At 46.5% G+C, this 25,291-nt stretch overlaps 1 protein-coding gene across 12 annotated transcripts in view; it reads right to left on the bottom strand.

Annotated features, from left to right (window-relative positions):
- The window catches only part of SYT17 (synaptotagmin 17), a 121,050-nt gene that overhangs the window by 55,588 nt on the left and 40,171 nt on the right, over positions 1-25,291 (bottom strand). For all 12 annotated transcript variants that reach the window (XM_086692966.1, XM_086692969.1, XM_086692971.1 and 9 more), the window contains 2 exons: positions 16,410-16,530; positions 14,221-14,376 (listed from right to left, as the gene is read on the bottom strand). In XM_086692966.1, the coding sequence (XP_086549092.1) occupies positions 14,221-14,376; positions 16,410-16,530 (277 nt within the window). The remainder of the gene's footprint in view (positions 1-14,220; positions 14,377-16,409; positions 16,531-25,291) is intronic.

Raw genomic sequence — 25,291 nt, 5'->3', positions numbered from 1 at the left:
TAAGCCTTAATGAAGGTTGCCTGTTATTAAGAGTGGGAAGAGGGGCGCCTGGGTGGCTCAGTCGGTTAAGCGGCCAACTTTGGCTCAGGTCATGATCTCGCGGTCCGTGAGTTCGAGCCCTGCGTCGGGCTCTGTGCTGACAGCTCAGAGCCTGGAGCCTGCTTCAGATTCTGTGTCTCCCTCTCTCTGACCCTCCCCCGTTCATGCTCTGTCTCTCTCTGTCTCAAAAATAAATAAATGTTAAAAAAAAATTTTTTTTTTAAAGTGGGAAGAGAGCTACCACTGAGTTCCTGCCCTTCCCATTATCCCTTCTGTGACTTCTCTTGTGAGGCACCCTCAATAACCCGGGAAAGAATGATTTGCCCCAGTCCTCAAATGCCTCAGGAACACCCTGGGCTTTACAGAAACTTCTTGTAGTAAGGCTGGGGACCCTCATTTGATCACAGAGTTGTCCATGCCCCCCTGAAGTGTCCTGACCCCTCCTGACCGAAGACAGCACTGAGAGGGCCAAGATGACCCTGAACCAGGATGGAAGATGATCCCACCCACGAATCATCCATAGGCTGCCTCTCTTCTGCTTCTCCAGCCCTGATAAAATTAGGCAGAATAGAATCTAAAAGCAGACACGTAATGAGAAGTTTGGTGCCCGGCCAGCGGACACCTTCCTGGGCCTGTGTAACTCAGCATCACAAAGAAAGCAGCCGTGAGGTAAGCCGCAAAGACCCTCCCTCCCCCGGCCGGAGTGGGGCACCAGCGCCTAAAGACAGAGGGAAGGCCTACCCCTTGTGCCCGCTCTGCTCATTCTTCACCCACCTGTTGGCGGGTGAAGAATGCCCTTGCCTAAGGCTGTCTCCAGAAACGATAGCCATTATAAGCCAACTACATCCTGCTTTCCTGTGGGGGCTGGGGGTTAGGCAGAAACCTAGGGGAGCAGCTTTCATGTCAGCTTACACACATGGAAAGAGAAAATTACACCCACTGAGCATCTGTTATGTGCTAAGTATCCCTACACGCACATCATCTCACTCCTTCAGGAAGGCAGAAGCCACATCTGTCACGTTCGCCAGTTTTCTCAGTGCCTAACAGTCTCAGGGGGGCGGTTTGTGAGATCAGGCCCCGCACTGGGCTCTGTACTGGCGGCACAAAGCCTCCTTGGGATTCTCTCTCTCCTTCTCTCTCTGTCCTTCCCCTGCTCTCGCTCTCTCAAAATAAATAAACTTAAATAAAAGAGAAAGAAATACTTGTCATCTAAGCTTAACAAGTAAGCTTAAGCTACTTTTGCTCTGACCTCTCGTGTAACTCACTCCCCTCATTAACTATGCTCTGGCCACTTTCGCCTTCTTGCTCATTCTTGCCTCAGGGCCTTTGCACTTGCCATTTCCTCTGCCTAGACTGTTCTCCCTGATCTTTGCATAGCCAGCCCTTTCTAAGCTTATATTACCCAGTTTAAAGTGATGCTCTGGCCCCTGTCACCATACTCTGTAATTATTTAGGTGTTTCTTTGTCTCACTCCAGCTAGCATACCAGTCTCATGAAAGGATTAGTTATTTCTGCCTCTCTGCTATTTCTCTAGCAACTAGCACAGCACCTCAACATAGTAGGGGCTTGATAAATATTTGAGGCTGTGTAACTCAGTGACCGAGAGTCCGGATTCTGGACCCAGAAGACCTTGAGCACAGTACTTCCCCAATCAGTGCCTCAGTTCCTCCTTCACAACATAATTGCAATTCCTATGTCACAGTGCCATGAAGATTAAATGAGTTAATTCACGTGAAGCACTCAGAGCAGTGCTGGGCACGCAGGAAGTGCCATGTATGTGTTTGCTATCATTGCTAAAGACGGAATGAGCTACCTCGAGGTAGACCTATGTTTTTGTATTTTCATTTTATTTATTTTATTTTATTTTATTTTATTTTATTTTATTTTATTTTATTTTAGGCGCAAGCAAACAAGGGGCAGAGAGAGGGGGAGAGAGAAGTGGGGCTCACCCAAAGTGAGGCTCGAGCTCACCCAGTGTGGGACTCAAACTCACGAACTGTGATATCGTGACCTGAGCTGAAGTCAGGCACTTAACTGAGCCACCCAGATGCCCCCTCCAAGTAGATCTTATTTAAATCTGACAGGTGGAAAATGGAGGTTCAACAACATGAAAAGGTCCTACTTGAGATGATTCAGTTACCACGCTCTTTGGATCTGATTCTCTGACTTCTAAGCCAAAGCTTGATCCACAAGGTCTCCCCGAGATGCAGGCAGATAAGGGACACTCAGCCTGTGCCCCACAGTCCCTAGTGTTTTAAAGGTTAAGCCTTCTCCCGCACGAGCAGCTCTGGGTTGGTGCAGTCAAGACAAAGAATGGACAGAAGGACTCTCCGGAAAGGATATTCATGATGTCTGGTTTATTCCACCAGCAAGCCTTCGTCTTAACAGCCACCAGGTGCTGGCCTGGCTGCTGAGCCCGGCGGCTTCTCGCCAGCACTGAAGCACAAGGCAAGGCTGAATCTGGCCTTCGCCGGCTCCCCTTTCCCACTCCTTGCTGAGGCTCTGCAGGGACACGTGTGGTTGGATAAATCCCCAGCCCCCTGATGCTTTCCCCCATGGAGATCTGCCTGGAATGAGGTTCCCTCCAAAGGCACCAAACACATTAAACAACCATGCAAATGGAGTAAAAATCCCCAGGAGCCCTGGCAGCTGGCCTGGTCTTTAAAGGCTGCCACCAGAACCCAAAATGAATGTTTAAGATCCAGCCAAGTTTTACCACCTGGGTGGATGGACTCTGGCAGCCTCCAGGAGCTCTCCGGAGGAGAAGTGAGGTGGGAGCGCTCTGCCAGGAGAGCCAGGCGTCTGCTTCCATCTGCTGACTGCCTATGCCCACATCCAGGCTCAATGTCACATCCACCGAGCCCTCCCTAAGGGCCAACTGCTGTGCTAATAACATTACGTACATCATTTCCTTTTGTCCCCATGGCACTCTAAGAGTTGGGAGACTGAAATCTACAGACAAGGAAATGTTCATTCAGAGGAGTCAAGGAGCTTGCCAAGATAGAGGAGTGTCCTTTACATCTACACCATGAGCACTTTCTGTTGACTCTGCCTCCTACCTTAGATCTCACTGTTACTTTTTTGAACCCCCTTTTGCCACCTCTGTGGTCCAAGCCACCATCACCTGTCCCTTTGACCAGCATTGTAGCCTTCCACAAGGTCTCTTCGCTCCCCCTCTTGCCTTCTGGCAACACCATCCTCCATTCAACAGCTCGGGTGATAGTTTATTAATTCTTTTAAATGTTCACTTATTACTTAGAGAGACAGTGGGAGAGAGAGGGCGCACAAGGGAGGGGCAGAGAGAGAGGGAGACAGAATACCAAGCAGGCTCTGCCATCAACACAGATGTGGGGCTTGAACCCACAAACCACTGTGATCATGACCTGAGCTGGAATCAAGAGTCGGACGCTTAACTGACTGGGCCACCCAGGCACCCCTGGACTGATACTTTAAAACATGATCATAGCACTTCCCTGGCCAAATACCCTCCAAGGGCTTCTCAAGGCACTTAGGAAAAAAAGTGAGCTTCTCATCCTACAGCCTCTACTTGACCTGCCCTGTGGTACTTTTTCCAAACTCACACTGCCTTCTGTGCCCTGGACATAATGGGGTAAGCTGGGAGAACAGGTGAAGTGTCTTCCTACTATTCAAAGCGTGGTCTTCAGGCCAGCATCGGTGTTACCTGGAGCTTATTAGAAACACAGAGGCTCAGGTCTCTCTCAGACTTACTGACTCAGGATCTGCATTTTAACAAGATCACCAGGAGATTCACACAGTTATCAAAGTGTACTTGGTTAAGAGCGAGGAAGACTTGGGAACCAAACAACTTGGGTTGGAAGCCTGGCCCAACCATTCACCAGCTGGATGACCTCGTGGCCCAAGTGACCAGTTATTTCCTACGTAGTAAAGAATTCACTGTGTCCACAGAGTGATCTGGTCTATGCCCTTGGCTCCTGGGAGGTGATCTCCGGGCTTCTGGAATATCCTGCAGGGGCTGTGTTTGCCTCAGGGCCCTGGCCACTGGACAATGTGATTTATGGGGAGAGCTTTGGGGTCTCCTGGAGGAACTGATGATGAGAGGTATTAGCTGGACCTCTGGGAGGTGCTGGAGGCTGAAGTTCAGCTGTCAGAGAGTGCAAGATGGAGCCCCAGTACAAGTTCTGGACACCAAAGGCTCGGTGAACTCCCCTAATTGGTAACATTCTATGCACAGTGCACACCTGGTGACCAGGAAGAGGCAGCGCCATCCAGGACTCCTTGCGGAGAAAATGACCGGAGGCTCCACATCTGGACCCCTTCTGGACTCTGCCCTGTGTGTCTCCTTCCTGGGCCGATTTTCATTTGTGTCCTTCTGCCACCATGAGACTGTAGTCATAAGTAACACTTTCTGGAGTCCTGTAAGTCATTCTTGTGCATCATTGAAACTGCACGGTCACAGGGACCTGACTTTCTAGCCGGCTGGTCTGAAGTGAGAACAGGGCAGTCTTGTGGGGACCATTCTCGCAGACTTTGCAGTTGGCTCGACTCACTGCAATCCCTTTCTCTGAGCTTCAGTTTCCCCAATGAATAATGGCCACTTTATAAGTTTATTGAAAGACCAAATGAGATAATGAACTCACAGGGGTTTCACGATAAATATAATGTCCCCCACTGTTCAGTCAAGGAAACTGAGCCTCACCAAGGAAAAGCCACTTGCCCACAGTCACGGCCTGAGGCCAGGGCTGGCTGAATTCAACCACAGCGCGATACTGCCTCCTCGTGACTTGCTAATGCTTTCTGGGAAGGGAAGGACAGTCGTGGGGCCCCTGAGCTAGTGGTCCAGCAACCTGGTAAGGAACTCATGGGACGTCTGGGGGGTAAGTCCCCCACTCCCATCCTGATGGTCCCCACCATACTTCTCTCTTTTCCCCTTCTGTTCCTCTTTCCCTCTAATCTTTTTACTCTGCTGATCACAGTACATCATTTCTCTTGATCTGTCTGTAAGTTCACTCTTTCCTCCATCATCTCCATTCTGCCTTTGAGCCCATCCAGTGAATATCTGATTTGTCATTCTACTTTGCCGTGCGAAAATTTCCACTTGGTTCTTTTTTCTGTTTCTCTACTAACCTGCAACATTCTCTCCATACCATTCTTTCCAAGAGGATTCACGCCTACTTCTTGGAGCATGGTTGTAAGAACTTCTCTAACGTCTCTGTGTGATCATTCCAATATCTGGGTCATCTTGCAGTGGGTGCCTGCTGATTATATTTCCTCTGACAATTTGCCAGACTTTGCTGGTTCTTTGTGAACCAGGTCATTCTGGAGCGTATCCTGGACATTTTGAATATTATATCATGAGACTCTAGGTCTTGTTTAAATCCTTCTAAATAGGGGCGCCTGCGTGGCTCAATTGATTAAACGTCCAACTTCAGCTCAGGTCATGATCTCGTGGTTTGTGAGTTTAAGCCCTGCGTCAGGCTCTGCAGCCTGCGTCCAATCTTCTGTCTCCCTCTCTCTCTGCCCCTACCCTGCTCCCACTCTCTCTCTCAAAAATGAAAATAATAAAAAATTATTTTAAAATAAATAAATAAATAAATCCTTCTAAATATATTGGTTTTTCAGTTGCCATCAGGCAACTGACTAGGTTAGGTTCAGACCACATGTTCTAACCCGCCTTCTATATGCTGTTTTTCCAATGTCAGTTAGTTTTCAAGGTCTTTTCAGTGCTATTCCTATCTGTCCCCAAGGGGCCAGCTCCAGACCCGGGTGGTAGTCTACACTTTGTAGTTCGGTTCTCAAAGTCTCCCATGTACTGCTTAGGGTCATATCCACTCACGAGCAGCTCGGGGTGAGCCCAGGAGTTCATATGTAAGTTCATGGGCTTCCTTCTGGGGCTGCCTTCCTCTCTGCAATCTTCCCCACACTCTGGCCCACAGGGGCCCACTTTCATTACCCTCCGTCCAGAAAGCGGAGGCTTTGGTCTCCATGCTCGGCCGCTCGCTTCCTATGACCGGATCTGGGTCTTGGCTGGAGCCAAGCGCCTACCGCCGGGTCCTCCCACACACTGCCAACCCCAGGGCACTTCAGGGAGCACAAGCCGGTCTGGTTCTATGGCTGAGTTGGCACAGCTTTCGTGTCAATCCCTGGCTCGTGGACACTGTACCAGCTGGCAGCTTTGGGGTGACGATGATTAGGTGAGGGAGCTAGGCTAGGGAGACAGCCACAGGCAGCCGGGCCGAGCCGTTAACCTCAAAAGCGCCAGCATTTCAACTCTTACACACTGGAATTATTCAAATGACAGGCATGATTTTCCAAGGGGCTATTTCTGGGGTGGACAAGGTCACATGCTGATTTGCCTTTACTTCCCATCATAGGAATAATTTGCTACATTTTACACAAGAGAAAGTCCAGACTCAGAGGGGTGGAGTCCTCTGCTTGAAGTCACACAGCTGGCTAACAGTGGGGCCAAGATTCAAGTCCAAGTCTGTATAACTCCAGAGTCCATCCGCTCCTCTATGGCAACATCCGTCATCGTCACCGTCACCATCACATTGGTGTTCACGGAGCATGAACTGTGTACAAGGCACCGTGTAAAGCTTTTTATATGATGTACTGAGGTCGGAAGGGTGTAAGAGGAGGAAACTGAGGTTCGGGAAAGGGACGTCCCTGACCCAAGGTCACATGCACTTGCTACATGGTAAGGGTGTCATGTGAACCAAGCCGTATGTCACCCCGATCCATACTCTGAATGGCTGTGCACCCGTTTCTCTAGGAGGCAGAGCTGCGCCTGGTGCCCAGTCAGTTGGGCAGGGAGAGGAGACAGAGGCTGTGGGGAGGCTGGAGAGGAGGCGTGGCAGAGGTGGGCTGAGGCCAGATGCTGGGGAACATCTGTGGCCCCGAACAAGCCCACAGCATCTCTCCATCTCGAGGGAGTTTCTGGCTCTCGCAGAAAGGCTCTGCCCCTCTCAGACTGGCCTCCTCTCCTGTCCTTGGCTGAAAGCCCTCGGCTTCTCCAATGTCCTGCTTCCCAAACCCCAACACTTTTTCCAGTGGGTCCTCCACTGCCCGATCAGCCCTGAAGTCTTCCCAGGCGCGAAGGTAGCAGCATCGCTCCAGACCTTCTATCTCACCCTCCACCACGCGACCCCGCCCACCTCATCATACCAGCAGATTCAATGAACCAATTTGATGCTAGAGCTGCAGAAAGCCAAGCAATTATGGAAGCAGACCAGGTGCCTTGGAACTCACTCTCGAAGAGAGGCCTGGGAGGCCTCCAAGCAGACAGTGGGGTGAGGAGGGAGGCAGAACACTGTGGGCGAATGCTGCTAACCCAGGCTGTGCAAGAGAATCACCTGGGGAGCCGTGAAACACATACCGCCTTCTCCTTCCCCAAACACAGATGCTCTGGCTCATTCAGTTGCTCTGGCCTGGGGCCTGGGCCTCAGGATTTTTTAAAGTCCCAACATAATATATGTAATTTTTTTTTTTCAAAAAAATTTTTTACATTTATTTATTTTTGAGAAACAGAGTGAGACAAAGTGTGACCAGGGGAGGGGCAGAGAGAGAAGGAGACACAGAATCTGAAGCAGGCTCCAGGCTCTGAGCAAGCGGTCAGCACAGAGCCTGATGTGGGGCTCGAACCCACGAACCGTGAGGTCATGACTTGAGCCAAAGTCGGATGCTCAACCGACTGAGCCACCCAGGCACCCCAATATATGTATTTTTTAAGTGTTTATTTTATTTTTGAGAGAGAGATAGAGCACTAGCAGCGGAGGGGCAGACAGAGGGAGACACAGAATCTGAGGCAGGCTCCAGGCTCTGAGCTGTCAGCACAGAGCCAAACGCAGGGCTTGAACCCATGAACCGGAGATCATGACTTGAGCCGAAGTCGGACACTTAATCGACTGACCCACCCAGGCGTCCCTATAAAATAAGTTTTCCTTCCCTTTTTGGGTTTTCCACAGAAACTCTGACTTTAAGTTTATCAAGTGGGTAGAAAATATTATTTATTTGTGTGTACTGCCCTGCTTTCTTTCAGAAAAGCCTTAAGGTGGACCTAGCTATATAAATATGGTGTCTTCTGAGTAATAATAATAAAAGCTATACTGATGGGGCACTTTCTCTGAGCCAAGCACCATTCTATGCCTTTGTGTACATTATTAACCCAGTTCGGACTTGACAATAATCTGATGTAGGAACCATTATCCCCATTTTACAGATGAGGAAGGTGAGGCAAAAAAGAGGTCAAGGCAAGCGCCAAGATCATAGAACGAACCCCTGGGAATCTGGCTCCAGGGCGTGGCCCCTAACCATGACATTTAGGTCCTTCAAGTGACAATGAAAGGGCAGGGACTTTTCTCAGGAAAACAGTCGGCAAGGGGCCAGCCTCAGCATCCACGTACTACTCTGAACCGCCTGCGTTCTGTGGAGCTCCAGCTGCATTTCTTGTTTTTGTTTTTTAAATTGTCATAAAATATGCGCAACATAAAATTTACACTTACACACTTTTAGGTATTCAGTGCAGTGGCATTGAGATGATTCCGATTGTGGCAGAACCACCGCACTATCCGTCTCCAGAAGCTTTTATCTTCCCAAACTAGAATTCCACACCCGCCAACAAATTAGTCCCCATTCTCCTCCCCCACCCAGCCCCGGTTAAACCTCTATTCTATTTTCTGTCTCTATCGATTTGTCTGCTCTAGGCATCTCATATAAATGGAATTATATAGCATTTGACCTTTCATATCTGCCTTATTTCATGTCGCAGGATGCGTTCAAGGTTCATCCGCTTTGTAGCACGTCACCATTGCCCTCCTTTGAAGGCTGGATAACAGTCCACTGAAGGGACAGGTCACATTTTGTTTATCCATGTAGCCATCTATTGACGGACACCTGGGCTGCTTCCACCTTCTAGCTACTGGGAATCATATCGCTATGAGCGTGGATACGCCAATGTCTGTTTTGAGTCCCGTTTTCGATTCTTTTGGGGATATACCCAGAGCGCAATTGCTGGATCACATAGTAATTCTATTTTTAATTTTTTGCAGAGGCACCATCAATCTGCATTTCTATTTTTCCTTCTTTTCTTCCCCCACTTCCAATAATAGCCCACTAACCACAGTGGCCAAATCCACTTTACTTTCCCTGGAAGACCTTTGGGCTGCATGTTTCTCCCCCATGAGTTGAAAAGCCACCCCACACCCCCTTTTTAAACTTCAGCTGCAGAAGTCACCTGATTGAAAACTGCAGAAGAACCCTCATCCCACACAGGAAAGTAACTGCCAAGAAAGCCCCGCCCGCCAGCTAATTACAGGCTTTTACCAGGATTCTCCACAAATGCTCAAAGTGCAGATCAACCTTACTTTGGTTGGGAAGTGTTTGGAAACAAGCTAATAGGTAGGTTTCAGATCTTTAGCCTGGAGGTGACAGCTCTTTCCCCTAGCTGATAAATAAAGCAAGTTACAACATTCTAGATTTGAATTCAGGACAATTCCTCAATTGCCTAGATAGATACTAGTTCAGTCTGTATTTCTTTTATTATTGCAGCCAGGGCCCTTCATGAAAAATGCCATCCCAGCTGGGATTTCCACTCATAGCTATGGTTCTCAACCCTGACTGCATTGCTTTAAACATCTGGGGTGCTTTAAAAATACAGATACACATATACAGAGAGAGAGCTGAGACCCCAGACTCAGTCCAGTTGGTCAGAGTCTCTGGGAGTGGGGTCTGGCCATTGGTAGCACTTTAAAGCTCCCAGTCGATTCTGAAGTACATACAGCCAGAGTTAAGAATCCCTTAGTGAAGAAGGCAGGGAGACCTGAGATTCTTCCTTCTCTAGAAAGAATATTTTCAATGGGCTTTAAGCTGGCAAGAGGTGCCCTTGAGCTAGGAGCCTGAAACCCCAACATTTATAAATTTTTGAAAAATGTTTATTTGAGAGAGAAAGAGAAAACGAGCAGGGGATGGGCAGAAAGAGAGGGAGACACAGAATCAGAAGCAGGCTCCAGGCTCTGAGCTGTCAGCACAGAACTTGACGGGGCCTCGAACTCATGAACTGTGAGATCATGACCTGAGCCCAAGTCAGATACTCAACCAACTGAGCCACCCAGGCACCCCTCAAAAACCCCAACATTTAAACAAGAGAAGCAGGTCTTCCACAAATGGAGAGCACGGGCCTTGTCTGATAACTGTCACCATAAGTGCAGGGGGGTGACTGAGAGATGTATGGGGGTGGGGGCGGGAGAGCTGCCCCAGTTTGAGGCTTCTGCCCTACAGTGTTCACATACGGGACTCAAGGCTTCAAAACACCTCTGAACGGATGTCAAAACTTTCTGTCCTTCTGGGTATTTTTCTGCTGCAAGGTTCTTACCACATTATCTCAAGCTCTGTCACATGCCCCTGACCTCCCCACACCCTCCCTCGCCCCCCACTATGTGTAATCTCTGCTGTTACTGTATTACACCAGGGGACGGCATATAATGCGATTATAAAAAATAAGGAGCTGGGCCCACTAACATTTGCATTGACCTGGAGGGACTGCTCATATTCGTTTGTTAATGAAACAAAAGCAAGTTTCAGAGTAGTGTCCACAGAACAGTCCCAAAATCTCCATGAGAGCAGGAAGAGCAGGGGCTGTTTTGTTCACTGCTATATTCCCAGCCCTCGGAAACAGTGTCTGGGACAGCACACGTGCTCAATACATACTTCCTGAATTAATGAATAACTTCTTTTTTTTAAAGAAATGTTTATTTATTGATTTCGGCAGAGGGGAGGGGCAGAGAGAGAGGGAGAGAGAGAACCCCAAGGAGGCTCTACACTGTCAGCACAGAGCTGGACGCCGGGCTCAAACTCATGAACCCTGAGATCATGACCTGAGCCGTAATCAAGAATCTGACACTAAACCGACTAGCCACCCAGATATACCTAATGAATAACTTCTTAAAGGAGCTGAATTTTCTGTATGTGGATGATGTTTGTGTGAAGAAGGGAGAAAGTGTGAAATGATGCATACCAGGACGCTCAAGGTGGTGACCGGTGACTTAAGGGAGAAGGGACTAGAAGAGGGATGAAGAAGAGAGTAAAACTGCCTTTTAATAATAATTAACAGGGGCACCTGGGTGGCTCAGTGGTTTAAGCGTCCGACCGGCTCAGGTCATGATCTCACGGTCCGTGAGTTCGAGCCCCGCGTCCGGCTCTGTGCTGACAGCTGGAATCCTGGAGCCTGCTTTGGATTCTGTGTCTCCCTCACTCTCTGCCCCTCCCCCGCTCACGCTCTGTCTCTATCAAAAAATAAATAAATGTTAAAAAAAATTTTTTTTATGGGGCGCCTGGGTGGCGCAGTCGGTTAAGCGTCCGACTTCAGCCAGGTCACGATCTCGCGGTCCATGAGTTCGAGCCCCGCATCAGGCTCTGGGCTGATGGCTCAGAGCCTGGAGCCTGTTTCACATTCTGTGTCTCCCTCTCTCTCTGCCCCTCCCCCGTACATGCTCTGTCTCTCTCTGTCCCAAAAATAAATAAACGTTGAAAAAAAAAAAATTTTTTTTTAAAAAAATTTTTTTTTAAATAATAATTAACAGTTACTGGAGCACCTGGGCGGCTCAATTGGTTTAGCATCTGACTCTTGATTTCAGCTCAGGTCATGATTTCGAAATCGTGAGTTTGAGCCCCAAGTTGGGCTCTGTGCGGACAAGGTGGCATCTGCTTGGGATTTTCTCTCTCTCTCTCTCTCTATTCCCCTCCCCCATGCACTCTCTCTCAAAATAAATAAATAAACAAAAAATAATAATAGTTAACGGTTACTAAGTGCTTGCTGTGCACTAGACACAGTGTTTAGCAAAGATTAGGTCTTGTTCTCATTTAACCCACATAACAATCTTTCAAGACGTCCTTGTGTAGTTACACCCATTTTACACCCTAGTAAGCATATAGCTGTTAGAGCAATAAATGCTCAAATTTTAGAAGAGATGATTAAAGACGCAAAAAAAAATAAGAACGTTCTTTAAAAAAAAAAAAAGCTATGGATGACTGAGAACTGAAAATAAATCCAGGTAAAACCTAGAGCTATGTTGTCCAACTGATAGCCATCATATCTTGCTCAAGGCCACAAAGCCAAGGCCCAGGCCCTGGCTCCACAGCCCATGCATTTAAACCCCCTGCTCTTCTGATTCTCTGTCCATTCGCATCTTTTGGTTGTGATGGGCGTGTGCTACTTTTGTCATAAAATCTTAAGTAAAGTAAAATACCCAAGTGTCAGGGCTTTCCTTATGGGCACTCAATGCCCCCTGGGCCCCCTCCTGATCCCCACGTGCAACATTAAGTCCTTTATTTTCAGTAGGGCCTTGGGAATCCATATTCCATGCTTGGATCTTATCTTGGTTCAATAAAGCTCCCACTGCCTGCCCTCTACCATTTAAAGATTCAGGGGAATCACTGTCTTCTGTCTTCACCTGAAACCTTGGGGAGAGTGGGACCCTTGGACAGCAGCCATCGCAGGCTGCAACAGATAGGACTGTCGTGTCTGCTTAGGGCAGGCATCCCCTGAATGGATGCAGACTCTCTGGGTGACAGGCCCTTAGAAAACCCAGAACCAGCGTGCCTTGGGGGAGTCCTGGAGCACAGCGCATTTGCAATCTTGGCGATGAGAAGCAATAAGCCCATGCAGAGGAAACCTCACATGCAACGGCTTTTCAGCCACAGCCTTCTTTCTTGGGAGACCTGCAGCTAAGGGTTTTAGACTAGATCTAAACAGATGAAGCTTCAGACTACTCTGGAGCAGGACTCTTCAGTGTGATGCCAGAACCCCAATGCCAGCACTACCTGCGCGTTTGGGAAAGGCAGACCCCTTCATCTTTGGAGCGAGGAAGACTAGAGCCTGAATCTTGATTCTACCAGTCTGACGCTGGGTGGCTCGCTCAGGTTTTAAGCCTTGGTCTCGGTCCCCAGCCCTGTAAGTCTACAGGGATGATACTGACTTGACAGGGGGAATCATGATGAGTATTAGCGATAATATAAGTGAAGCCCCTCCTATGACGAGGACACAGGAGATAAAAACCATTACTTCTATTGGTTCTATGCTGCGGTAGCCAGCTTCCAAAATGGCTCCCAATGATCCCTAACTCCCAGTATTCACACCCTCCTGTAATCCCCTTCCCCTAGAAGGTGAGCTGGACCCACTGGGTCGCTTTTAGTGAACAGAATACGGCAAAAGTGACGGGACATCATTTCTAAGGTTAGGTTAACAATAAGACTCTGGCTTCCATCTTGCTCCCTCACGTGCCTGCTCTGATGGAAGCCATCTGTCATGCTGTGAGTTACCCCATGGAGAAGCCCACGTGATGAGAAACACAAGAAGGTCACTGGCTGACATCCAGGAAGGAACTGAAGCCTCCAATCCCATGCATCTCCACTGCAAGAAACGGAATCCTGCCAACCGTTGACTATGTGCATAAGCTTAAAAACAGATCCTCCCCCAGATGAGCATTAAGATGAGACTGCAGCCCCAGCCAATACCTTGAGTGCAGTCTTGTGAGATAATCTCAGCCAGGAGCACTGAGCAACGCTATGCCTGGGTTCCTGAGCCATAGGAACTATGAGCTTAATAAATGTTCACTGTTTTAAGTCACTAAATTTGTTTTGCAGCAATAGATAACTAATACACCCTGAAAACAACCAATTAAATTCAACCAGAGTGGCACATGGAGCCTCTACTTAAACACCATGTCCTCTGGGAAGGCTTTCAAAATCCTCCTGAGTTAGGTGACCCCATTTCCTCATGTTTCCCTATTAGACTATAAGCTACTGGAATGATCATGCCACCAAAACTAACATAGTGAGCACTCATTACTATTTCCAGGTTGTAAGTCCCTTAGTCTTCACGACAAACCTATCAAGCAAGTACTATTATTGCCCATTTCATAGGTGAAGAAACTGAGGCTCAGAGGGGCCAAGCTACTTGCCCAAGTCTTCAGTAATTATGTGGAAGCGCCAGGAAACCTGGCTCCAAAGTTTACATTTGTAATAATCATGCTGTACAGTTTTATGGATCTTGCCCAAGTTCGCAAGTGGTAAATGAATTCAAACCCAGGTAGCTGAATACCAGACATGAAGTTCTTAAAGACTGTCCTCTCTACATACCTTCTGTTTTTAGGACAATAAGTGGAATAGCCTCACCTGGAGATCATCAGGATCTGGAACACAACGTACCTGTAAACACTAAGCTGGCATTTTCCAGTTCTTCTTGGGGAACTTTGAAGCTAAAGGATTCATTGTAGAAAGGATCAATTGTTCCTCTTAAGAAGGATGTCTTCTTTGTTTTCACAAGCTTGAGTCCATGCACCAGCTGGATTTTCACAAACGGGTCTGGGAATCGGACACAGCATTATAGAATGTTGGAGCTCATGAAACTCAATCCATCCATCCAACTTGCCATCTATCTGATAACCCAACCACCTACCCATCCTTTTGTCACTCTTTATCCCCATCAATCCATTTATCTTTCCATCCATCAGTCCAGGTATCCACCCCTCCTTTTGTTCATCCATCTTCCCATCCATCCGTCCATTATCCATTCCTCTCTCTTCCCCATCCAGCTGCTTATCTGCTCATCCTCTTCTCTCTTCCTCCAGCCATCCAAGATTTATTGAGCTCCTTCCATGTGTCAAGCATTGTATGCATTTAACAGATGAAGAAACTGAAGACTCAAGATAGGAAATGATCTACTTAAGATCAGACTAGTGGGAGAAGAGTCAGACCCAGAGCCTGCCCTCATTTTTCTGCCCCAAGAAACCCATTACCTTGTCAGTGAGCCCATAACACATACGTAGGAGTATCAGAATAGTGACTATCATTCTTAGATCACTTTCTAGTTTACAAAGAGATTTGCGTACCTTATCTAATATTTGTTGAAACAATCCAGTGAGATGGGTACTATTATTATCTCAATTTTTCAGATGGAGAAATTGAGGCTTATGGAGGTTAAATAACCTCTTCAAGGTCACATCATTTGTAAGCAGTAGAATTAGGACTTGGTTCAGGCAGTTTGACTTTGGAACACTTAATCATTTTATCATACTGACTTTCCCATGGTGATGAGTCTGAAACTCTCCAGCCTTAATACCATCCCCTCCAATGGCCCCTTCAAAACCTCTATTTTTATAATGTGGTTTTTGAGAATGCAAGTTGTCTTCTAAATGCAGCTGTCACCTTATAGCAAAAGTGATTTATTTTAGCTACTGTACTTAGAGGAGACAGTAGTTCCTCCACTGAGCTGAAGAGGTCCCAGAGACCCTGGCTACTTTCATGATAATATCCTTTGCTGTCAAGGGAGAAGCTACATACAGATGGAATGGAATCTGTTCCATTTCATTAAAAGTCATGCTTGAATTGGTTTGCTATACAGTCAGACACTTTAAATACAACAGTCTTTTCAGAGCTTGGATTTATTTATTTTTTTTAATTTTTTTTTCAACATTTATTTATTTTTGGGACAGAGAGAGACAGAGCATGAACGGGGGAGGGGCAGAGAGAGAGGGAGACACAGAATCGGAAACAGGCTCCAGGCTCTGAGCCATCAGCCCAGAGCCCGACGCGGGGCTCGAACTCACGGACCACGAGATCGTGACCTGGCTGAAGTCGGACGCTTAACCGACTGCGCCACCCAGGCGCCCCCAGAGCTCGGATTTAAAAAGATTCACGGTCGGGGCGCCTGGGTGGCGCAGTCGGTTAAGCGTCCGACTTCAGCCAGGTCACGATCTCGCGGTCCGTGAGTTCGAGCCCCGCGTCGGGCTCTGGGCTGATGGCTCAGAGCCTGGAGCCTGTTTCCGATTCTGTGTCTCTCTCTCTCTCTGCCCCTCCCCCGTTCATGCTCTGTCTCTCTCTGTCCCAAAAAAATAAATAAATGTTGAAAAAAAAAAAAAAATTAAAAAAAAAAAAAAATAAAAAGATTCACGGTCTACTTGAAATGAGCTAGGGAAAAAAACCTCAGGGTGTACCCCACACGCCCAGAGACCAGAAGGTGTGGTCAGTGCACACTACTGCCACCTGGAGCATAGCATCTGCATTGCAGGCATAGCATCTGGATAGGCAAGTAACTTCCTTGGGGCTGCGTGTATACAAAGAGCATGCAGAGGTCAGTAGTTATCACACGTGGTCTCAGTCAAATCCCCAGTTCAAATGGGTTACTGAGATGGCATCATTTACCTGCCTCATCCTAAGAAACATCTGATTCTTTATTCTTCCTCTTGGTCTAACATCCTAGTTCTAAAAGCTATTTGTTTACCCTCACAGGGTCTTCTTAATAGTCTCAGGAATGCAGGAAAAAAAAATCAAGTCCCCATGTCAAACAAACAAAGGTGCTATGTTAAGGAAAGGGGGAAGGAAGGGTCGCACTGTACCTGAACCTTGGCTCACATCTGTCTGAAGAAGTTGCTTGGCTCGAATGACGTCAACGTTCAGTCTCCCAGCACTTGGGAGATAATTCAGCGACAGAAGCAGCTCCCCCAGCTCTACCTCATTCTGCAGAGAAAAGAAATGGTTGGGAAGTTGCTTTTTTCTTGTATTCCTTTTTGTACCTAGCTTGCAGGAAAGTGATTCCAGCAGCTTATGAATGGGCTTCCGTGGGTGGATCGTTTGACACTGGGTGCCTCTTTCTTGGGCTTCTCTTAGCCTCTGCCCTCAATCATCCCACCTATCTCAGAAAGTTCTTTCTTTTCTTAAAATACTTAGCAGTAGTAACAACAAAGCACTGATAATGATAATAAATACATGCTACATATCAAGTACCGTGCTAAGCATTTTCTGTGAAATAAGTAGTTCAATCTTCACAACGAGTCTGTAACATGTTACTATTAACTCTCATTTAATAGATGAGGAAACTGAGGAACAGGATAGTGAAATCCCACGTTCAAGGCCACACAGCTAGAAAATGGCAGCACTGGTGTTTGGACCCAGGGAGGCTGATTCCAGACACTCTGACCACTGTGCTTTTCTTCCTCCCAACAGAAGTGGGAGCACCTATGTGGGCAAGAAATCTGTTCTCAACCTGGGGTCCACAACAGAGCCCTGGCTTCTAGCCTCACTATGGCAACACTCAGCCAGTAACATCCCTTGTTAAAAAATACCCATTCCGGGGCACCTGGGTGGCTCAGTCAGTTGGGCGACCGACTTCAGCTCAGGTCATGATCTCACAGTCCGTGAGTTCAAGCCCCGCGTCGGGCTCTGTGCTGACAGCTCAGAGCCTGGAGCCTGTTTCAGATTCTGTGTCTCCCTCTCTCTCTGACCCTCTCTCATTCATGCTCTGTGTCTCTCTGTCTCAAAAATAAATAAATGTTAAAAAAAACATTTTTTTTAAATACCCACTCCTTTGATGTCAACACTACCATGCTTGTGAGAAATTCACCCAGAGCCTGATTCCACACTTCCAAAAGTACCTGGAAAACAGGAGGCCCCACTTCTCTGTCCCATTAAAAAAAAAAAAAAAAATATATATATATATATATATATATATATATATATATATATACATATATATATATATATATGTTATTGTAAAAACTTGCAACCATATACAGATTTACACAGGTCCGTGTAATGAATCTCTATATACCCACCACCTAGTGGTAACAACGATCAACATTTTGCTAAAGGATGTTTCATCGTGTCTTAGTCTGTACTTGTCTTTGTTCATACAACAAAATACCATAGATTGGGTGGCTTATAAACCACAAAAACTTCTCACAGTCCTGAAAGCTGGGAGTTCAAGATCAGGGTGCCGGCATGGTTGGGTGAGGGCCATCTTCTGGGTCACAGGGTTCTTGTTGTGCCATCACATGGTAGAAGGGACTGGGGAGCAATGTGGGCCCCTAATCCCATTCAAGGGGGCTCCACCTTCATAACCTAATTACCTCCCAAGGGCCCTATCTTGCAACAGCATCACATTGGATGTTAGGATTCCAGCATATAAATTTTGGGAGGACACAAGCATTCAGAGCATAGCACATCTATACACCGACTTGCAAAAAATTTTAGCTGAAAGTTTTAAACCATGTCTCAGACATGATGTCATTTTACCTGTATATCCTTCAAAGTGTATCTCTAAATGACAAGAACATTAAAACAAATATTTTTAGTATGGGAAATTTCCAATCATATTCAAAAGAAAGCAAAAAAGTATAAGGAAACTCCTCATGTCCACCATCACTCAGATTCAATAATTATCTTGATTGACTTATACTCTCATTCAACTCCCCATATCATTCTGAAGTAATTCCCAAACATCATATTATCTTATCTATAATATTTTAGTATATATCTCTAAAAGATCAGATTGATCTATTTATCCATCCACAAAACCATCCATGAGCTAGCCATCCTCCATCTATTTATTCATCCATCCATCTTTCAGCCATCCATCATCCATCTATCCTTCTTTTATCACTCTGTCCATCCATCTGCCCACCCATAATCTCTATCGCTTTCGGTTATCAGTCATTCCAGCAAATTTACGTCAAGCAGCAGCTCTGGAACATAGTTTGGCACATGGTAGATACTCAATAAACATGCACTGACTGCATCCACAGTCAAGCCAAAAGATTTCTGGGCTGAGTGAGTTAGTCCCCAAACAAGAAGTAACCTCACACATTACCTCAGAGGTTACAAACTGTCAGCCTATAGATAGATGCATTTCATTTGGCCCACATCAAGTTGAAACATAATAAGTTGCTAATTATTATAAAAATCAAGAATCAAGACATCACACTTTCAAAAAAAGTTCTGGATTTCTTGCCTTTCTTGAACAATGAAGGTCCGGCAAGGCTGGGCTCCACATCCCCACCTCGTAACATGTGGCCACAGTGCAGCCCACCCTCCCCACCCCCGGATGGGACCTGCCTGCTTCATTTCACTATGTCCCCATCTATCCTTCACTGCTTTACAGGCAAGCTTGCAGGTTTTTAAAGACAAGAATGGCCAACTCAGTGTGCTGATTCATCAGGGAAGTTCAGACAGCCCCTATACACAGCTGTAAGGGGTTTCCCCCTTGTTCTTTAAGGCCTGGAAGACGCAGTATCCTCAGAGCCTGACTCTGCAGACATATTTATCCTGAGGCGAGAAATGCAGAGAATTCTCCAGGGAGAAGCATTCATATCCTTGTAGACTTACAGCAAAGACTTCCCTGGTTCTACAACTAACCAGCTGCTCCACTCATGATACAGCTCTCCAGGTAGGGATCATAACATGTACTTCAGTCCACTGAGCTGGTGAAAAATAAATTCAACACATCTAATGTCATCGAGGGTAATTCATTTAAAGATAGGCCCAACCAAGGGACAAAACTGTATGGCAGGAAATCAGCCTACAGAGATAGACCAGTGGTTCTCATATGGGGACAATGTTGCCGCCCCTAACTCCCCCAGGGACATTTTCCACTGTCTAAAGACATTTTGGATTGTCACAACTGAGGTGGGGGACGCTAGGGAAGCTAGTGGGTAGAGGTCAGGGATGCTGCTCAACATCCTGCAGTGTACAAGACCGCCCCCTCCGCCCCCCAAAACAAAGAATGGTCCAGCCCGAAATGGCAACAGTGCTCAGACTGAGACATGGGTTAGAAGAGAGAAAGGGGGACAAATGTCTCTTTTAGGATAGCAAAAGAAGGAAATATCCGTCGACTCCATAGTTCCATTTCCAGGAATTACCCCATCAATGTACTCACTGTGTGTCAAGATGTGCACACAAGGTCTCTGACCCTCCCCCATTCATGCTCTGTCTCTCTCTGTCTCAAAAATGAATAAACGTTAAAAAAAAAATTAAATAAAAAAAAAAATGGGGCGCCTGGGTGGCTCAGTCAGTTAAGCGGCCAACTTCGGCTCAGGTCATGATCTCGCGGTCCGTGAGTTCGAGCCCAGCCCCGCGTCGGGCTCTGTGCTGACAGCTCAGAGCCTGGAGCCTGTTTCAGATTCTGTGTCTCCCTCTCTCTCTGACCCTCCCTCATTCATGCTCTGTCTCTCTCTGTCTCAAAAATAAATAAACGTTAAAAAAAAAAAATTAAAAAAAAAAAAAGATGTGCACACAAGGATAATAAATACAGTATCATGACCTTGATAGACTGATTGTGGGCCATGCCATGCAAGGAGTGGGGAACAACATAGTCCCTGCCTCCATGAACATACACTGTGGTTGGACAGAGAGAGAGTAAACAGACTAAAAAAGACACAAATGGGGGCACCTCGGTTGGTTAAGCATCTGACTCTTGGTTTTGGCTCAGGTCATGATCATGAGTTTGAGCCCCACGCTGTCATTGCAGAGCCTGCTTGGGATTCTCTCCCCCTCTCTGTCCCTCCCCCACTCGCACACTCTCTCAAAATAAATAAATAAACTTAAAAGAAAAAAAAAGTCACAAATGAGGTGATTTCAGATAATGCTGAATATGAGGGGTGCCTGCGTGGCTCAGTCAGTTAAGCATCCGACTTCGGCTCAGGTCATGATCTCATGATTCGTGGGTTCAAGCCCCGCATTGGGCTCTGTGCTGACAGCTCAGAGCCTGGAGACTGCTTCGGATTCTGTGTCTCCCTCTCTCTGTGCTCCTCCCCACTCACTCTCTCTGACTTTCTCTCTCAAAAATAAACAGTAAAAAATTAAAGAAAAAAATTTTTAATTAAAAAAAAAAGAAAAATTCAGCAGGCTAGGGAGATGAGGGACGTTTCTGGGGCGCGGGAAATACTCTGTATCTTGATTATAGTGGCAGTTACATGCATGCATTTGCCAAAAATCAACAAGCTACGTATTTAAAATGTATGTATTTGTCGTATGTAAATTATACCTTAATAAAGTTGATTAAAAGGGGAGATATGAAATAACCAAACAGGGAAGAATATTATTAGCATTTGTCAGATCTCGGACATGGTTACCTGGGTATTTGTTTTATTCTTTTAAGTTAGAAATATTTCATTTAAAAACATAACACAAACATTTAAAAAGCAAGCACGAAATCCTAGGCAGGGTGAGAGAATGGTGACTGGTGGGGCACATGTGGGGGCCGTCACGTCAGCCAGGGTGCTCAGGCAAGGCCTCTGTGAAGTGAGGTTTGAGGAAGGCCTAATGGAAGTGAGGTGGAGAGGGGGACACACCAGGCCGAGGGGTGGGAAGAGGGAGAGACGCAGGAAGAGAATGAAGGCCAGAGTGGCTGGAGTGAGCTAAGAGGTGGATTCTAGAAAGATCCATGGAAGCTAAAGAAAGCTGCCCAGAGGCTGACCTGTGGGAGTACGTCCACCCCAGAGGTCCTTACAGGAAATGGAAAAAGAAGCAAGGCCAGCTACAGGGCTCTCAGCGCCTAAGGGGCCCTCAAGCCCTTTCCAGAGTGAAGAGTCGCTCTTTTCCTCTCCGGGGGCCATTGACCAACCTTCAACAAGGCAGCTGCTAGTGTCATCCTCTATCTTCCGCTTTCTAAGAAAATTGTTTTTCATGTCAAAAAAAAAAAAAAAAGCTCTTTTATTCCTCTTTCTCCTTGAAGGTTATGAGCAGCTGCTCTCTCCAGCTCTCCCCCACCCCCCCCAACACACACCTATCAAGGTTTTCACACTGTATTTTTCCAAGGGAAGTGGTCCCATTGATCCACTACTCCTCCTCTCTGCCTCACCTTGGGAGTGATCAACTTGCAAGACAGTTGTCTCAAATTCAGGGAACAGTTGGCAGAAATAAAAAAGAGGGCTAGCTGAGCAATATCCAAGGGTTCACTGATTTAATTAACACTTATTCTACAGTTACTCAGTCCTAGGCACCGGGACATCGTGATCATGATAATTATGGCAAACCTGTATTGCGAAATCACCCTGGGGCAGGCACTGACTCTGGCTCATTTCTGCCCCTCAACAGCTCTGGAGGTTCCCATGTTACAGAGGAAAGAATCTGGGCTCAGAGAAGCCGAGTGACGTGCTCAAGATCACATTATAAATTAGGACAGGAGGCAAGCTCAGCCCACTCATTAACTCTTATAAAATGTCTGGTAACAAAAGTACAATGCCACTAACAATTCGGCTTATGGGTGGGGAGCAGGAAAAATACAAAAACAAATCAAAATTCCAGTGGCCTCACACTCACTGGGTTGGCTAGAAAAACAACAACAACAACCAGAAAATAACAAGTGTTGATGCAGATGTGGAGAAATTGGAAGCCTGGGTGCTGCTGGTGGGAATACAAAATGGTGTCGCCACTGTGCTACTTGCCTGGCTCTTCCTCAAAAGGATAAACCTAGAGTTACCACATGACCCAGCAATTCTTCTTGGTATTTCCATTCTCCCAAGAGAACAGAAAAACTTGCACGTGAATGTTCATGGTTGCACTATTCACAATAGCCAAAAGGTGGAAGTGGGCCAAATGTCCACCAATGGATGAATGGATGAACAAAATGTAGCATAACCATTGGACAGAAAGTTATAAAAGGGAATGAAGTAGTGTACATGCTACAATATTTTGTAGTTGAACCCTGGAAACATTATGGTAGCTGAAAGAAGCCAGATACAAAATCACTTATGGTATGATTCTATTTCTGAGACATCCAGAACAGGTAAATCTAGACTGACAGAGAGCAAATTGGTGGTTGCTAGGATCTGTAGGAGACAGGCTGGGGGCTAGCGGGACAGATATGGGGAATGACTCCTTAGTGGGCATGGGTCTCCTCTGGAATGATGAAAATATTCTGGAACTAGAGAGAGGTGATGGTTACACAACACCGAGAACGTACTAAATGCCACTGAGCTGTATACACTTTAAAATGGTTAGATTGAGCAGCACCTGGGTGGCTTAGTTCGTTAAGCGACCATCTCTTGATTTCGGCTCAGGTTGTGATCTCGTGGTCACGGGATCAAGCCCTGCATCGGGCTCTGTGCTGAGTGAAGCCTGCTTGGGATTCCCCCTCTCCCTCTGCTGTCTCTAAATAAATAAATAATCTTGAAAACAAAAGTTTAGATTGATATTATGTAAATTTTACCTCAGTGAAAACAAATTATGGGTCCTAAGCGTTAATGAACCACATAAACCTGACCTAGTACAAGACATAGTAAAGTACAACCCATTCTTGGGAGGGGCATAGTCAGGGAAGGCTTCCCAGAGGAGGCATTCAAGTTAAGTATTTTTTTTAATGTTTTATTATTTATTTTTGAGAGAGAGAGAGAGAGAGACAGAGCATGAGTGGGGGAGGGGCAGAGAGAGAGGGAGACATAGAATCTGAAGCAGGCTCTAGGCTCTGGGCTGTCAGCACAGGCACAGAGCCTGACATGGGGCTCGAACCCACGAACCGTGAGATCACAACCTGAGCCAGAGTCGGATGCTTGACCGACTGAGCCACCCAGGTGTGCCCCTTGAGTTAAGTCTTTCTTTAAAAAAATTTTTTTTTTCTTAACATTTATTTATTTTTGAGACAGAGAGAGACAGAGCATAAACAGGGGAGGGGCAGAGAGAGAGGGAGACACAGAATCTGAAACAGGCTCCAGGCTCTGAGCTGTCAGCACAGAGCCCGACTCGGGGCTCGAATTCACGGACCGTGAGATCATGACCTGAGCCGAAGTCGGACGCTTAACCGACCAAGCCACCCAGGCGCCCCACGAGTTAAGTCTTTCAAGATAAGTAGGATGGGGGCGCCTGGCTGGCCCAGTCGGTGGAGCACGAGACTCTTGATCTTGGGATTGTGAGTTTCAAGCCTGCCATTGGGTGTGGAGATTACTTAAAAAAAAAAAGAGGGGCGCCCGGGTGGCTCAGTAGGTTAAGTGTTGGACTCCTGATTTTGGCTCAGGTCATGTTCTCACAGTTTACGAGATCAAGCCCCGAGCTGGGCTCTGCACTGAGCAGGGAGCCTGCCTGGGATTCTCTCTCTCTGCCCTCCCCTGCTCATGCTGTCTCTCTCTCTCTCTGTCTCAAAATAAATAAACTTAAAAAGGTATGTAGGATGTATTAACTAACTGTATCATGGTAATCACTTCAAAATATATGTGTATCAAATCATGACATTGTACACCTTCAACTTACATATTGTTATATGTCACCTATATCTCAATAAAACTAGGACAAAAAAGATAGGTAGGATTTTGCCCAGGAAATATTTCAGGGAAGGACACTCCATGCAGATGGACCTGAGTAACAGAACCGTGCACTGCAGTCCCACTACCCTTTGCTGTTCTGGTCCTGAAGTTCTTGATTTCAAAAGATAAAGTCCCAAGTAACTTGCTATTAACAGTAAAGCAGGCAAAGATGGTTACTAATTTGGATTTCTAAATAAATTAATGAGGATTCTCTTCACAAATAACATCACCCCCACTTATTTGCACTCTTGGTTTTTATATTTTCCTTTGCTTTTTAAATGGGGAAGATGATGCTGGCTTCACCCTCAGGCGGAACAGGTATGTGCTGTGGATATCCCCAACCTCCATTTCAAGTAAAAAAAAGAGAGGGGCGCCTGGGTGGCTCAGTCGGGTAAGCGTCTGATGTCGGCTGAGGTCATGATCTCACGGTCTGTGGGTTCGAGTCCCGCGCCGGGCTCTGTGCTGACAGCTCGGAGCCTGGAGCCTGCTTCAGATTCTGTGTCTCCCTCTCTCTCTGATCTCCCCTGCTCACACTCTGTCTTTCTCTCAAAAATAAATAAAAAAACATATAAAAATTTAAAAAAGAGAGAGAAAGACATTTTGGGGCAAGAATTTAATATTTGATATTCAGAAATAATTCTGAAGTAATCACTGTGGAGAAAGTCAACCATTGCTGTTCTCTTGAGTGACTTATGATGACAGGTCCCATAATTTTCAGGGCTTGGGATCTCAAGGTTGTATCTCAGCCCAGCCCCCAAGAAAGTGGAGGGTTCTCACTAAACTCAGGGCCTTTGTTCCAGAATGTGTGACACATCTGAACAATAACATCCACTCAGACATCAAAAACTACGGCTCTAAACAATCTGAAGGCAAAAATGTCCCTGGAGGATTCCTGAAGACAGCATCTTCCTTGTCCCTCCTCCCTAGAAATATCCGATGCTAAATTTGAAAGCTGACCGGCGGCCAGATGGTAAGGAACTTAGATTACAGAACAGAAAAAGCAGGACCATCTAGCTCAATAACTCCCCAACCTGCCCCACCCTCCCTGGAAGAATCATGGAATTTATGGTGATCTTTGTGGACACCTATGAAGTATTGGCCCCTGAAACTTACATCAACCTGGGGCAATTTTTCCCTCCCTCACACCTCTAGGGACATTTGGCAATGTCTGGAGAGATTTTTTGTTGTCACAAATTGGGAGGGGGTTG

This window comes from Puma concolor, chromosome E3 (assembly GCF_028749965.1).
Source record: "Puma concolor isolate L17-30 chromosome E3, mPumCon1.1.hap2, whole genome shotgun sequence".
NCBI classification, from domain to species: domain Eukaryota; kingdom Metazoa; phylum Chordata; class Mammalia; order Carnivora; family Felidae; genus Puma; species Puma concolor.
The sequence above is the reverse complement of the archived record's forward strand: the minus strand, read 5'-3'. Positions and strand labels throughout refer to the sequence as shown.